Source organism: Diuraphis noxia, unplaced genomic scaffold, assembly GCF_037042655.1.
Source record: "Diuraphis noxia isolate RWA-SAM2 unplaced genomic scaffold, SU_Dnox_SAM2 contig0005, whole genome shotgun sequence".
NCBI lineage: Eukaryota > Metazoa > Arthropoda > Insecta > Hemiptera > Aphididae > Diuraphis > Diuraphis noxia.
This window is the reverse complement of record NW_028301715.1, coordinates 37,359,363-37,373,836: the sequence shown is the minus strand read 5'-3', so window position 1 is coordinate 37,373,836 and position 14,474 is coordinate 37,359,363. Positions and strand designations below refer to the sequence as shown.

At 28.4% G+C, this 14,474-nt stretch overlaps 1 protein-coding gene across 2 annotated transcripts; it reads left to right on the top strand.

Annotated features, from left to right (window-relative positions):
• Positions 1 to 4,323: 4,323 nt before the first annotated feature.
• Positions 4,324 to 14,337, top strand: Sec24CD (COPII coat complex component secretory 24CD). 2 transcript variants are annotated; one of them, XM_089228412.1, is made up of 18 exons: positions 4,324 to 4,482; positions 4,572 to 4,699; positions 5,409 to 5,512; positions 5,588 to 7,699; positions 7,770 to 7,949; positions 8,015 to 8,210; positions 8,270 to 8,385; positions 9,577 to 9,780; positions 10,202 to 10,408; positions 10,543 to 10,669; positions 10,737 to 10,897; positions 11,005 to 11,184; positions 11,665 to 11,866; positions 11,930 to 12,124; positions 12,187 to 12,390; positions 12,469 to 12,662; positions 12,736 to 12,890; positions 14,123 to 14,337. In XM_089228412.1, exons 2-17 carry the CDS (start codon positions 4,603 to 4,605, stop codon positions 12,874 to 12,876), a joined length of 4,620 nt encoding a protein of 1,539 aa, XP_089084538.1. In that variant the 5' UTR covers positions 4,324 to 4,482; positions 4,572 to 4,602; the 3' UTR covers positions 12,877 to 12,890; positions 14,123 to 14,337. The 2 variants fall into 2 exon arrangements, with proteins under 2 accessions (XP_089084538.1, XP_089084539.1); XM_089228413.1 differs by having other exon boundaries at positions 4,326 to 4,482; positions 4,592 to 4,699.
• Positions 14,338 to 14,474: the final 137 nt, after the last annotated feature.

Sequence of the window (14,474 nt, the reverse complement as noted above, 5' to 3'; positions counted from 1 at the left end):
ATGTTAAGAAAATTATTTTAGTCCCTTCAATGTTAATTTTCCATTGTTGTTTGTAAAGGATTATTTTGAAATGTACAATTATAATTTTCTATCAGTATTTTGAATATTAATAAAATTAAATTTGTAGTGGTTTTGCTTATTATTTGTTTATTTTTATCCTTGGCGTTTTGGAGTTATAATTTTATTTTATAAATGTTTTGCATCTTTCTTAATTTTGAAATTGCTAACCTTGTGACAAATATATCTAGGTTATCCACCTAGTTGACATTTAAATATACCCTCATATGTCTATGGGTTTTGGGTTGATGATATACCTACATTAATATGTTTGAAGTGTGTTAGAGTTAATTAAATGTGGTAATAGTAATTAAATAGGCAACTACTATATTTGTAAAATGATTAAAATAGTTTTATCAGAAGCATACTATCATAGGTATTAGGTATATATAGTCAATATGCAAATATCATTTATAAATAAGGATAAATTAATTAATGTCAATATATAAAAATAGATTTATCAAACAATAAATATATTTATCTGTACACTTTAATAATCTATTTCTATGTTTAAGACTTAAGAGTAATAGCCAATAGGTACCTATAAGTAGAAGTTATTTTAAATTTAAAAATATTTTTTAAGAAAGAAATCTTCAAATTATAAAATAAAATACACTTGAGCTGTGGTTGAAATTTTCAGGAATTCATTACCTGATATCTACTGGTTAGTATTTAAATGGAAGTATACTGTATACTTTATTGTTCAATAAAAAAAACTTTGTTTTAAGAGGAATTATATAACTGGCTGACTCGCTGACATATCTATCATTTATACCTGTGCAGTGTGCACCAATTTCTCAACATTGTACTTAAATAATTATATTAAACCTATGGACATCGAGTGGTGTCATTTGAGAGGGAAAAGATCATTTGTCGCTGTCTGGTTGTAAAATCAGTTCACTTGTTGTGGAATAACATTGCTATAATTTTTTAAGGTTTGGAAATATAATTCTATGAAATTGTACGCACAGATAACTAAATATAAATAAATAATTATACAAAATTGAGTAGATATGTATTAGGAAAGCACTAAAAATCTAATATAATGATAATAAATTTTTTGTTTTTTATGTAGGGTGAAATTATTTTAATAATAAAATATTTATTAATCATACATATATTATATTAAGATGCTGATGCTATAGTGCTATAGAAATTCTAAAGACAAATATAACTATTATTCTTAATTAATCTAATCACGATCTTGAAAAAAAAACCTTTACAATAGAGTATGTATCAAATCATGTTTTAGCAATCTTGCTTCATATTGTATTTTAATTTGTTTGATTATTTGACCATTTAAGAAAAATATACAATAGCACCACTGAGTTGGTACCGTTATCGGCATTATCCCTTAGCTCCTCCACATTGTTTTACTTTAAAACGAAGCTATTTTTGCCTCGGGCTCGTACAAATATAAGAAGTAAATGTATTTGTGTAACATTATAGAACTATACTATTGATACTATAAAAGTATCCAGGTAGGTATTGGTATATATGTAAAAATATAGGTAATATTCTATCGTTCAACATGCAATACTGCAATACAATACCAAATACCAATAATACCATGCCTGTCCAAAGTTACAAATTTCATTAAAATGTCAAGGAAGACTAACATTTTTGAAATCAAACTGAGTGGAGGGTGCTCCTATCCTACACAGCTAAAAAACTGTACATTTTTGAGAGTCTAGTGGTAGGAGACTAAGCCCCTTTAGCCCCATTGAGATTCTTGTTTATATGTCTTTGTGAATGTAGTAGGTGTAGGTATAGAAATTGTTCGAATTTACTGAATCTAATTGGGTAAAATAGTAAATACTAAAATGTTCAAAAACCCGAACATTATAGACATTTTATAATTTTTTATAAGTATTTTATCACTAATCAAAGTACCTAAAGACATAGCAGATTGGCAGGGGTCAGAGAGTAGGTGTGGTACCCACTACCGGCACTACCGGTCTCAAGACGTTTGTCCCCTGTAAGGTTACAATACTTAAAACATTAAATACATAGGAATGATCCATTTCCGTTTGAAAGTCTTAGAAAAATATTCTGCTTTGAAATGAGTATTAAAACATAATATAGTCGGACAAAATAGTAAAATACTTATAAAATGATAACGATAAAAATAACAAAACCAATTTTTTTCAAAATAGGTTTGTACAAAAAAATATTCTCATAAGTAACCTTTAATGATTTTCAAGAAAATTTGAAAATTATCTTGTAATAATAATTGATAATTTTACACCTATATGAAATTTTGTGCATATTAATTTATATCATTCCCAGGGTGGAAAAATTAATGTAATATTGATTAATAGTTAATTGCGTGCGATCTTTTATCTAGATTTTTGTTTAGGTCTTGCAAATGATTGCTAGTTAATTGGGACATCAATAATATTAAAACATACTTAGAAGTTATAACAGTGAGTGGTGTATAATTTTACCAATGCCTTAGCTCCTAGGTACATAAATGATAATCGGTAAAAAATACCAAGGAAGAAAAGAACGCGGAAAAAAGAACAAATTTAATTAATTATTACAAACAAAAAAAAATTATTGATATCAAATTATTATTATTAAACACTCAAATAATAGCATAACAGTACGGAAAGCTCTACATAGGGAATTTACGCCTTTACGGTAATAAAAGTTATTTTACTTTACATTATATCACTAGTACCTCAATATAGGTGTCAAACAATATATAAATTAAATAAAATGTCTAAAGGCTTATCGATAATTGGGTAGTAAAAATGCAATTTATTGACAGGTGGTCCATATGACCATATAGGTTGTATCCATTCCCATATACTCTTCAGTACTTCAGTAGTATCTAACTATATAAACTATAAACTTAAGCAACGAAAGAGAAGCTCATATAATTTCAATAGAACAATGAATAACGATGATATTTATTTTGTAATTCAATTTATATTATATTAAATACATGGGCGAATCTACAGGGTGTGCCTAGTGTGCCAGGGCACTCCCTGCGTCTCGTATAAAGTTGTGTAGGGCCCATAATACTCATTTCAGTTACAATGGTATTGAGTCTAAACATTAAACAATTTGTATTTTAATTTTAATACATTTTTATGGGTACAATTTAATATTGTTAATAAATATTATAGTAATAAGCATAGTTGATAAAAGATCAGCAATATTTTCAAGAAAAGAGAAAACATGCCTGTTTATTTTTAGCACGGTTATAGTTGTAATTTATAGCCATAATCATAGTTATTTTATGTAATTTAATTTTACCAATAATTATCATTTTTATGGTTATTGACAAAATAAAAAATACTTTATTTCGTATTAAGTATTAACATTTAACACAGAAGTATTATTATAAGTATAATATCAATATATCATCATGTCGCCTATTACTAGATACCAGTTATATATTATATATTTAATACAATTCTTTGTTATTAATAACAATAAAAATAAGATGTTATAATAAACTTCCAAGAATTTTAAACATAATTGATAAACAATTTAATTGTTGGTTGTAACTTTGTAAGTATGTCCAAAAAAAAAATAATGAGAAACAAAATATATTGAACTTTGCAATAATTGTAGTTTATTAAATTGAATAATTTTAAAACATTACATGTGTATTTTACAGCATGAAAAATAGCATCTAAACTAGATAATAAAAATTAATCTTAATAATATTATTTAATATTATTAATCTTATTTTAAATGGGAAACATATTTTAAATGTGTGATAACTGCAGTTATTGAGAGGTATTTTGAACTACAGAAGGCCTTTTTGAGGTAACGGCACACCCTGTTATGAATTCCTAGATTCGTCTATGATTAAATATAATATATATACATACATATATATATTATATACATACATAGATGCATAGGTACTAATATTATAATTTATGGGAACTATTATCGGTTTTGTAACGACATTTTTCATTGAATTAATAAAAAAAGTTTCTTTTTAATTATTGCGTATCTATCCAAATATGAAATTGATCCCTTTTACGCAATTAACGAAATAAAATGATAATACTTTATGATATTATTTTATCATAGATTCCATTTTATTCCAGGATTCTACATAAACATAATATTTGGGGTTTGAACTTTGAAAATATGTTGAATATGATCATCATTCGTCATTAACAGAATTTTGAATTCATAGTAATACCGCGGTTTCCAATTGTTCTGATTGGCTACGAAATAGTTCGGAACGTGGCCTTGGTGGCGCATGCGCAATACACACTTACGTGGCACGTATAGCGTTTTCACTGTTTTTAGCTCTGTCCGACCAGTTGATGTATCATATATGATGTTAAGACCTAAGAGCTAAGTACAATTAAAATTATTTGTAAATGTCCGAGTGAAAAAAAGGCCACAATTTACAGTTGGTATTTTCCAATATTTTGGGATATTTTCAAACTGGTAAGAGTGTGTACTATATTTTGCTTTGGTACCTATCAATTAGTTCATATTGTGTAGATCATCATCTTATAGTTTGATTGTTTTTACAGTATATGTAACGTTATTTTAGTTGATCAAGAAATGAATAATTCTCAGTTTGCACAAGAGCGTCCACCACAAAATTATGGCGCTCCTCCGACATCACAACAAAATGGTCAACATAATTCATCATCAAATAGTAAGTAACAAGCTCTTTGAATGTTTACACTGATATGTTTTGGATTTATACTAGTAACAAGTATAATGGTAATTATAATGATTAAATATAAAATGATTACCTTTTTTTTAAAATTATAATTGGCCTTTAAACTTAAAGCATTGATGTATTGTTATTTAAATTTTTTTATATATATTTAAATTTGATAATGGTCAAATGATCTTCTAGTTACATAAAATCTGCTGAATATTTATTCTAAGTGTAAAATATCATTTATACGTTATCAACTTATGGGTTTAGGAGTTATAATTTGTTTACTGAAGCACTTACCTATCATAATCAGTTTAAAAATATACATATATATATTATAAAGTAGAATTGGTGCTTTAAATATTGATTAAATATAATATTTTTAATCAAATTAAATAAATTCCAGAAATTGCTAGTTTTATAACGATCATTGTAATATTTTTAAATTAAAAATGTATTTTCTAAATTTACTGTACAAATTTTTTTTTAAATATTGCATAAAATAATGTGTTTTAAACATCTATACATATAAAAATTAACATTACAAAAACAATTATTGTTGATAATTAATGATAGTAATTACTACTAATAATAATGTAACAATAGTTTTGTTCAAATGAATAAGTAGGTAAATAAATTTCTTTTTATTCCATTAATTGATTAAAATATAACATACTTACATCATTTATTTTAATTATAGATGTACCGTCTTATAACCAGGCTGATGGACAGTTGAATGATCAATTTTCACAACTGGGATTTAATAATGGATCTTCACAGCCATCATTTCAAAACAATACCTTGGTAATTTATAGTTTTGTTATTTTTTATAAGAAATTCATGATGTATCAAAAATTATATATTATTTTAATTTTCTAGCAAAGTAATATTAGCAATTTTTCAAGTGGATCACAAGTAAATACTCCACTGTCATATTCACCTGCCAATTTTAATGTTGAACTAACTGGACCTCCTAAGCAATTTTCTTCATCAGCACTTTTTGGAGGAAGTTCTAACCAAAATGTACATTCCTCGGATAATTTTCAAGACAAGACCAATAATATGGTACCACAATCTCCTTTTCCTGGAAATAGTATTCAATCAAATATTCATGATGGAATTATTAAGCAAGAATCGAGAGATTTTAATAATGGCACACCAAATAATTCAAATGAGGCAATGTATGCAAAATCTAATGAATTTAGTACAAATAACTCAAGTTTTATTACCAATCAAATTGGTTCTGGATTAAGTTCTTTATCTCAACCAACTCAATCAGCTTTTTCTGTTGTTCCACCTCAATCTCGTTCTCAAATACCGTATTCAGGCAATGTCCAAGAACCAAATTTGGCTGAACATTTTCCATCTCAATCAAATTTACCTACTCAAAAATTAGAGTATCAATCTCAGCCGTCAAATTATCCACTACAACAATCAAAAGTGTCACAGCCAGATTTTCAGCCACAGTCTAATTCAATAACTCAACAAGATTTTTCAAAACAATCTAATTCCACACCACAGCAGGTGGGTTTTCCACCTCAAGCTAATTTGAAACAGCAGCAACCAGGTATTCCACCTCAACCTAATTCAATGTTGCAGCAGTCAGGTTTTCCACCACAAGTTAATTCAAAATCCCAGCAACCAGGCTTTCCGTCTCAACCTAGTTCAACACTGCAACAGTCTGGTTTTCCACCACCACAAGCAAATCCAAAACTTCAGCAATCAGGATTTTTACCACAAACAAATTTAAAACCAAATCAGCAAGGTTTTCCGCCATTACCCAATTCAACATCTCAGCAGCCAAGTTTTTCACCTCCATCCAATTCTACTCTACAGCAACCGGGTTTCCCGCCCCAACCTAATTCGATGCCATTGCAGCCAGGCTTTCCACCACAACCTAATTCATCATCTCAACTGCCAAGATTTCCACTTCAGCCCAATTCAACTCTGCAGCAGTCAGATTTCCCACCTCAACCTAGTTCAACTTTGCAGCAACCAGGTTTCCCACCACAATTCAATTCAACATCGCAACAACCAGGATTTTCACCTCAACCTAATTCGACTCTGCAGCAGCCAGGATTTCCACCACAACCCAATTTAAAACCTCAGCTACCAGGATTTCCACCTCAACCAAATTTAACACCTCAGCAACCAGGATTTCCACCACAACCTAATTCAACTCTACAGCAGCCAGGTTTTCCACCTCAACCTAGTTCTACATCTCAGCAACCAGGTTTTCCACCTCCATCAAATTCAATACTAAAGCAGCCAGGTTTACCATCACAATTCAATTCATCATCGCAACAACCAGGATTTCCACCTCAACCTATTTCGACACCACTGCAGTCAGGCTTTCCACCTCAACCCGCTTCAACTCTGCAGCAGCCAGATTTCCCACCTCAACCCAGTTCAACTTTGCAACAACCAGGTTTCCCACCACAATCCAATTCATCATCGCAACAACCAGGATTTCCACCTCAACCTAATTCGACTCTGCAGCAGCCAGGATTTCCACTGCAACCTAATTCAATACTTAAGCAGCCAGGTTTACCACCACAACCTAATTCAACAATGCAGCAGCCAGGCTTTCCACCACTACCTAATAATTCGCCACTGCAACAACCCAATTTAATATCCCAGCAATCAGGTTTTCCACCTCAGCAGCAACAAGGTTTTCCTCCTCAGCCAGGAAATTTGCCATCTCAACAAATGGGTTTTCCTCCTCAAACTGGTAATTTACCATCGCAACAAGCCGGTTACCTTCCTCAACAGCCTGGCTTAGCATCTCAACAACATCAACAACCTGGATATTCACAACAACATAACGGTTTTCATCCTCAACAACCTGGTTATCCACCTCAACAACCAGGGTATCCACCTCAACAACCTGGGTATCAACCTCAACAACCAGGTTTTAATCAAGGTACACCAGCTTATATGGGTCAGCCAGCTCCAAGTAGGAGATTAGATCCTGACCAAATGCCAAGTCCAGTAAGTATTAAACCATATTAAATTTGTTAGATAATCAAAGATAATAATGACACAATTTTATTTTTTTCAGGTACAAGTTATACAAGACGACCAGCAGAGTAAAAGTGGTTTATTTTTAACTAATCAAAGAGGTTTAGTACCTCCTTTAGTTACTACAGATTTTACTGTGCAAGATTCTGGTAATGCATCACCTAGATTAATAAGATCAACTATGTATTGTGTACCTACTACAACGGATATTATGAAACAGGTGAATACATTTTTATTTTAGTTTTAAATAATTGATATAAATAACTGCTTTTAAAATATTTGCAGACATCTGTACCTTTTGGATTAGTTATAAGTCCATTAGCAAAAATAAAACCAGATGAATATCCTCTACCTATTATAAATACTGGAGAAATTGGACCAGTTAGATGTAAGAGGTGTAAAGCTTACATGAGTCCATTTATGCAGTTCATTGATGGCGGAAAACATTTTACTTGCCTTTTATGTAAAGCTACAACTGAAGGTAATTTTTTTGTGTTCATAAATTAATAATACATTTTTAACAAAATACATCTTTTATAGTTCCGGTTGAATATTTCCAACATTTGGATCATACTGGTCAACGACTTGACCGCTCTGAAAGGCCTGAATTATGTTTTGGATCATATGAATTTATTGTCCCAAAAGAATATTGTAGGGTATGTATAACAAAAAACTTTTAAATTATAAGACAAATTAAATATCTAAACTTAAAATAAAATATTTTAATTTTCTAGAACTTGTAGATATAAGCGATATTTTTTCTAACACCTTTCATGTCTGTGACACATTAATGTGTCATTGCTGATTGCATAATATATAAAGTCAATGTGTCACGGCAAGTCTTAACAAAAAATCCCACGTTTAATTGCAACTGAAATACATAACCTAATTAACCATGATTTATTTATTTTATGTTTATTCACAATCATTCCCTTAAATTTCATGATGGAACAATACATGTACATTGGCTATAGTAATTCTTCCCAAACATAAAATTAGCTCACATCGGTAATTCTATTATTTTTAATATGGTATATTTTATTTATGTAATAATAAAAGCTTATGATAAAATAAAACCATGGCTTCTGATCTACTAAATAAGTTCTGTTATGATGAATTGAAACAGAGTTGATATGACTCGTAAATGCGTTACTGATATAAGTGAACAACTTGTAATGACACACAATCAGGTCAGCAGCGTTGAATGTGTTTAGAATAACTGATAGTGAAAACTTTGCAAGATTAAAAAGTTCTATTACTTATAACTATACACCAGTATAGATTCTGATTAAAAGCAGGATTGTTTATTCAAGTATATAGTAAAATGAGAGATACATACTATCTATTTATTAGTTATTCAATCTGAGCATCGCTGCATATGAACTGTTTACTTTGTTTTATTTTTTAAGGAGTCTGTTAGCCATCCTGTGTTAGTTGATTTCAAAGTTCCAGTACTGCATATTAAAGATGTTCTTTTGACTACTTTAATTACTTTCTCTAACTATTTGCTTCATTGATATTGTGTGAAAAATAAATTAGTTTGCTTATTATTATTTTCATTGCCTAATCTAATAATGATAACTATGGGTAACTGTTTCAGATATAGTATTTGCTTTTTTAATAAATAAATATATAATATACAGTGAAACCTCTAAATACTGGACACTCTCAGTCGCTTAAATGTTGTCCGCTTATAAGAGGGGAAATACATTGAGTACACATTTCACTGTTCCCAAAATTCTATCCGTTATTTGGAGGTGTCCGTTAAAGGAGGTTCACTGTATTAGTTTTGATCAGTAGACTATAGAAGTTAAATTTAATATAATATATTTATTTATATTTTCCAGAAAGAAATGCAACCAAAACCTCCTGCATATATATTTGTTATAGATGTTTCTTATAATAATATAAAATCTGGACTTGTTCGACTCTTATGTGCTTTCATGAAAGAGTTATTAACTCAATTACCAACTGAATTGGGAAATAAAAAAAGTAAAATACGTGTTGGTTTTATAACTTATGATACAACTGTCCATTTTTATAATATAAAGGTAAGAAACATAATTATATACTTAAACTAAATTTAGATTGTACAATTTTATTATTTACAAATGCTCATATCTTGCTTTAAAATTTAAATACTCATGGTTTATTTTTGTGAACCATTGACCACTATCAACTTTTTAGCTTTTTATTTTACATATCTACTATAAATGCACTAAATTTGTAGCAGATATATATTAAGCTATAATTTTACCAAGCCATTTGTTAAATATATGATATTACATAACCTATGGACCTCGTGACCAACCATTTGTTTAGTATAAAGTAAATCTACCAGACTGATGGTTAATTTAAAATCTGTCAAATTAAAACCTCATAAAACCATTAGTATTGTCAATTGTGTTTAAATGTTACGGAATATTGTCTCCACAACTAAATTAGTAATGAAAATAATAAAATATATTTTAGGAAACATTAGCTGTTCCTCAAATGATGATTGTTGGTGACACTTCAGAAGTGTTTATGCCATTGTTAGATGGGTTCTTATGCGATCCAGAACAATCTTCTCAAGTTATTGATGTACTTATGGAACAAATTCCCACTCTGTTCAATGAAACAAGGATAACTGAAACTATTCTTCTACCAGCAATAAAAGCAGGAATGGAAGCATTGAAGGTATATTTCGTTTTGCAATACTGTAAGATCTATTCTTAAGATAATTGAATAACAATGTTTATATGTAATGTTCTTTTTCTATCAGGGCTTTTAGCAATTTTTAATTATTTATTTTCAAAACATTGTTTCTTTAGAATGCTGATTGTTGTGGTAAATTATTTGTATTTCATTCATCCTTACCAATAGCAGAAGCTCCAGGTAAACTTAAAAATCGTGAAGATCGAAAATTACTTGCCACAGATAAGGAAAAAACTATTTTGAGTAAGATAAATCTTGAATAATTTTTAAATTTTTCTGATAAAATACTCATAAATGTATCTGTAAACAGACCCGCAAACAAATGTGTATAAAGAATTAGGAGAAGAGTGCGTTCAAGTCGGGTGTAGTGTTGATCTATTCATCACTAATAATTCTTATATAGATTTGCCTACAATCGGTCAAATTTCTAAAATTAGTGGGGGTGAAATTTTCAAATACACATATTTCCAAGTAAGTTGTTTAGATTTAATGTTTTGTTATTAATTAATTATAATATGTTCATACTATAATTTTACTGTAATTTTATCATAATGCAATTAATATTTCAACATTTATAGGCTGAAGTTGATGGTCAACGATTCTTGTCTGATTTGAAACATGACATTAGTCGACCAACTGTCTTTGATGCTGTAATGCGAGTACGAACATCTACTGGTACTCGTCCCACTGATTTCTATGGACATTTTTTTATGTCGAATTCTACCGATGTTGAGTTGGCTGCTATTGATTGTGATAAAGTAAGTTTAAAAAAAACAATTTTTTATTAAATATAATATTTTTTGATGAGTTATTACTTATTAATATTTAGGTACCTAATCTCAAAATGTGCATCTAGAATGTGATCTACTTTCACTAAATTAAAAAAAAAAATTGTTGTACTTAAATGTATTTTTCTTTTATACTACACATATTTTAAATATATAGTGATAAAATGTCATATTTATCTTAAATAGTTGTATCAATACCCATTACCTATTTATCCATGTTTAAAAGTGAGCAACACTTTGGCTTTATGTTTTACATCACTGACCCCTTAAAGAAACCTTCAAAGTAATTATTCGATACTTTTAAATTTATAATATGTAACAAATAATAATACACAACACTATTCCTCTGGATTTTTAGTCAATCCAAATCAGTGAACTTTATGTCATATGTTATATCGTTGGTTTTGCCATTTAACACATTATTAATTGTATTAAACCATGTATTTCCAGGCTATTGCAATTGAAGTAAAACATGATGATAAGCTAGATGAACAAGATGGAGTATTAGTACAAACAGCCATGTTATACACGTCATGTAGTGGACAAAGGCGTGTCCGTATATTAAATCTATCATTACGTTCTAGTGGACAAATGGGTGAATTATATCGTAGTTGTGACTTAGATACAATAATGAATTTCTTTGGAAAACAAGGTATGTTGTGTTTGTTTTTATAGTACAGATTGAATTTTTAATTTGTATTTTGATTTTATTTAGTTATGTATAAAATTTTGGAAAGTTCTGGACGACAAGTAAAGGAAGCAATTACTAATAAGACTGCTCAAATACTAGCTACTTATAGAAAACATTGTGCTTCACCATCTTCAGCTGGTCAACTTATATTGCCCGAATGCATGAAACTTATGCCTCTATATGTTAATTGTTTAATTAAAAGTGATGCAATGTCTGGTGGTATGCTATTTATTTTATTTACCTATGATAGAAATTAAAATGTATGTTATTTTTTTATGTAGGTCCTGATCTGACAGTTGATGATCGTTGGTTTAACATGCATCTGGTTATAACTGCGGACATTCCTACTACATTGGGTTATTTCTATCCACGTCTGATTCCTATTCATACACTTGCTGATGAAAAAATCTTGGATGATGTTCCAATACCAGATCAGTTGAGGTGTTCTATTGAAAAGTTTGCGGAGAATGGAGCTTATATTTTAGGTAACCTAATCATTTTTTTTTTTCATCAAAATAAATACACTAGGTTTTTTATTTTTTTAACAATATTTTTGTTTATAGAAAATGGGGTATATATGTTTTTGTGGCTTGGTATGGGTCTAAGTCAAACATTTTTATCAGACGTGTTTGGTGTTCAGAACATAGCATATGTTAATATTGAACATTCTGCTATTCCTGTGTTGGATAATCCACTCAATAAAGCTATTCGTCAGGTGCTATCTAAAATTCAAAAAGAACGAAGGCATACAATGAGAGTATGTTTACTTCTGTAGCAAAATATTAATCTGATTTATATCATATATGTTAAATGCTATATTTTATTTATAGCTTTCAATTATACGACAAAAAGATAAAATTGAAACTGTTATGAGACATTTCTTAGTCGAAGATCATGGCATCGACAATAGTCCATCCTATGTAGAATTTTTGTGTCACATGCATAAGGAAATTCGCAATTTGCTCAGTTAGCACATACAAAAATGGTAAACATATTATTTTCAGTACCTTTTATTGTACTAATTAGTTAAGTTTTCTTTAAAATAATTAAAGAAAGTTATTGATTTTTATGTTTTAATCTATGAAGTGTAAAAAATAAAAAATATTTCATTATTGTTCATTTACATATTACATTATTTCTTATATTAATTTTAAAATGATAATATATTTTCTTAAATAAATAATTATTGTATTATTCTATTATAATATTGTACAAAAATATTTTTCCATTGATAAATAATAATTAATACGTCAATTATTTTACTACTTTTATTTGGAATAAGAGAGTATAATTGCTCTAAATATATTACTGTTAATTATCTATTAACAATATCAGTTAAAATTGTTTTGTTTCATAATTTATAGTATGCTTGTGATAACTGAATCCCAATAAATTTAATTAAACTAATCGGTGCATCTTTTTTCATGAGACATTGCATTTTCTAGTTTTACAATTTTATTCTATTTATGCATTATTTTTACTGTGTGATGTATTATATCATTATGTTTCTTACAGTATGCGTTATATTCATTAAATGTAAGTGATTTGTGATTTAAATAACAGTGTAATCATCACGAAAACATTTGACTGTTATTACAAGATCTTATTGTGCTGGACATATGAGAAAATTCAGTAATTCCCATGCATCATATTAATTCGGGTTATTTTTGTCCCAATGTATTATATCTTTGAGAATTATTTTATTAAATTTTTTTTTTATTTTCACTATAATACCTCAGTGACAAAAATGTCAATTTTAATTTAAAACTTTTCAAGTACCTATATCATTTTATAAAATACTTAAACAATAGCTATTATTTGGAAATGAAATGTGTACTATTCATTGTTAAATGTAAATTTATTTTTAGAAAACCTTTCTATAGTAATGTTAAAGTGCGACTACTGTAGTATTGATAATTGACAAATTTTAAACAATGAATATTAATAACTTTTAAATACTTTTTTTTCCTGTTTGTTTTATATTTGATTCCCAGTGAAATTAAAAAATTAATTTAATAAACTAAACAGTATTAATAAAATAATAAGCCATCGTGTTAGTCGAGTTCTGTAACAAAATGTTGGGTTATATTATTTTAAAAATAAACCTAAACAAGTATAATAGTATAATACAATTCTACATAAGTACTAAAAATATATTAGGTTATTAAAAATTAAATTTGAATCTCTAATTATCTTATATTTTGTTTTTATTTTTAGGTAATTGGTAGGGGTCAATGTGGGATTAACACCAATACAATTACTTGAATTACCATATGATTACTTATAGTTTTGTTCATTATACTGCACGATTGTTATGTTACAGTTATAATTTTTAATGATGTATACACAGTCATAGAAATATCTGTTGTTATTATATTTATTATATTATTTTTTGATTTTATTATGATTATATTTGAAATTCGCCGTTTTTTCTTGGTGTTATGTTGAATTAGTGCATTTGTATAATATATATATATATATATGATGTAAAATAATTTATTTATGAAATGTATTAGTTAATCAATTTATATCCATACTATATTATTTATAAATATTATAAAACATTATA

Bases quoted from the DNA above. Each gene is read 5' to 3' on its own strand.
- Sec24CD (XM_089228412.1), top strand. From the start codon at position 4,603: ATGAATAATTCTCAGTTTGCACAAGAGCGTCCACCACAAAATTATGGC. The intron at 5,513-5,587 runs GTAATTTATAGT...TTAATTTTCTAG, and splicing joins CATTTCAAAACAATACCTTG to CAAAGTAATATTAGCAATTT. The intron at 8,211-8,269 runs GTAATTTTTTTG...CATCTTTTATAG, and splicing joins ATGTAAAGCTACAACTGAAG to TTCCGGTTGAATATTTCCAA.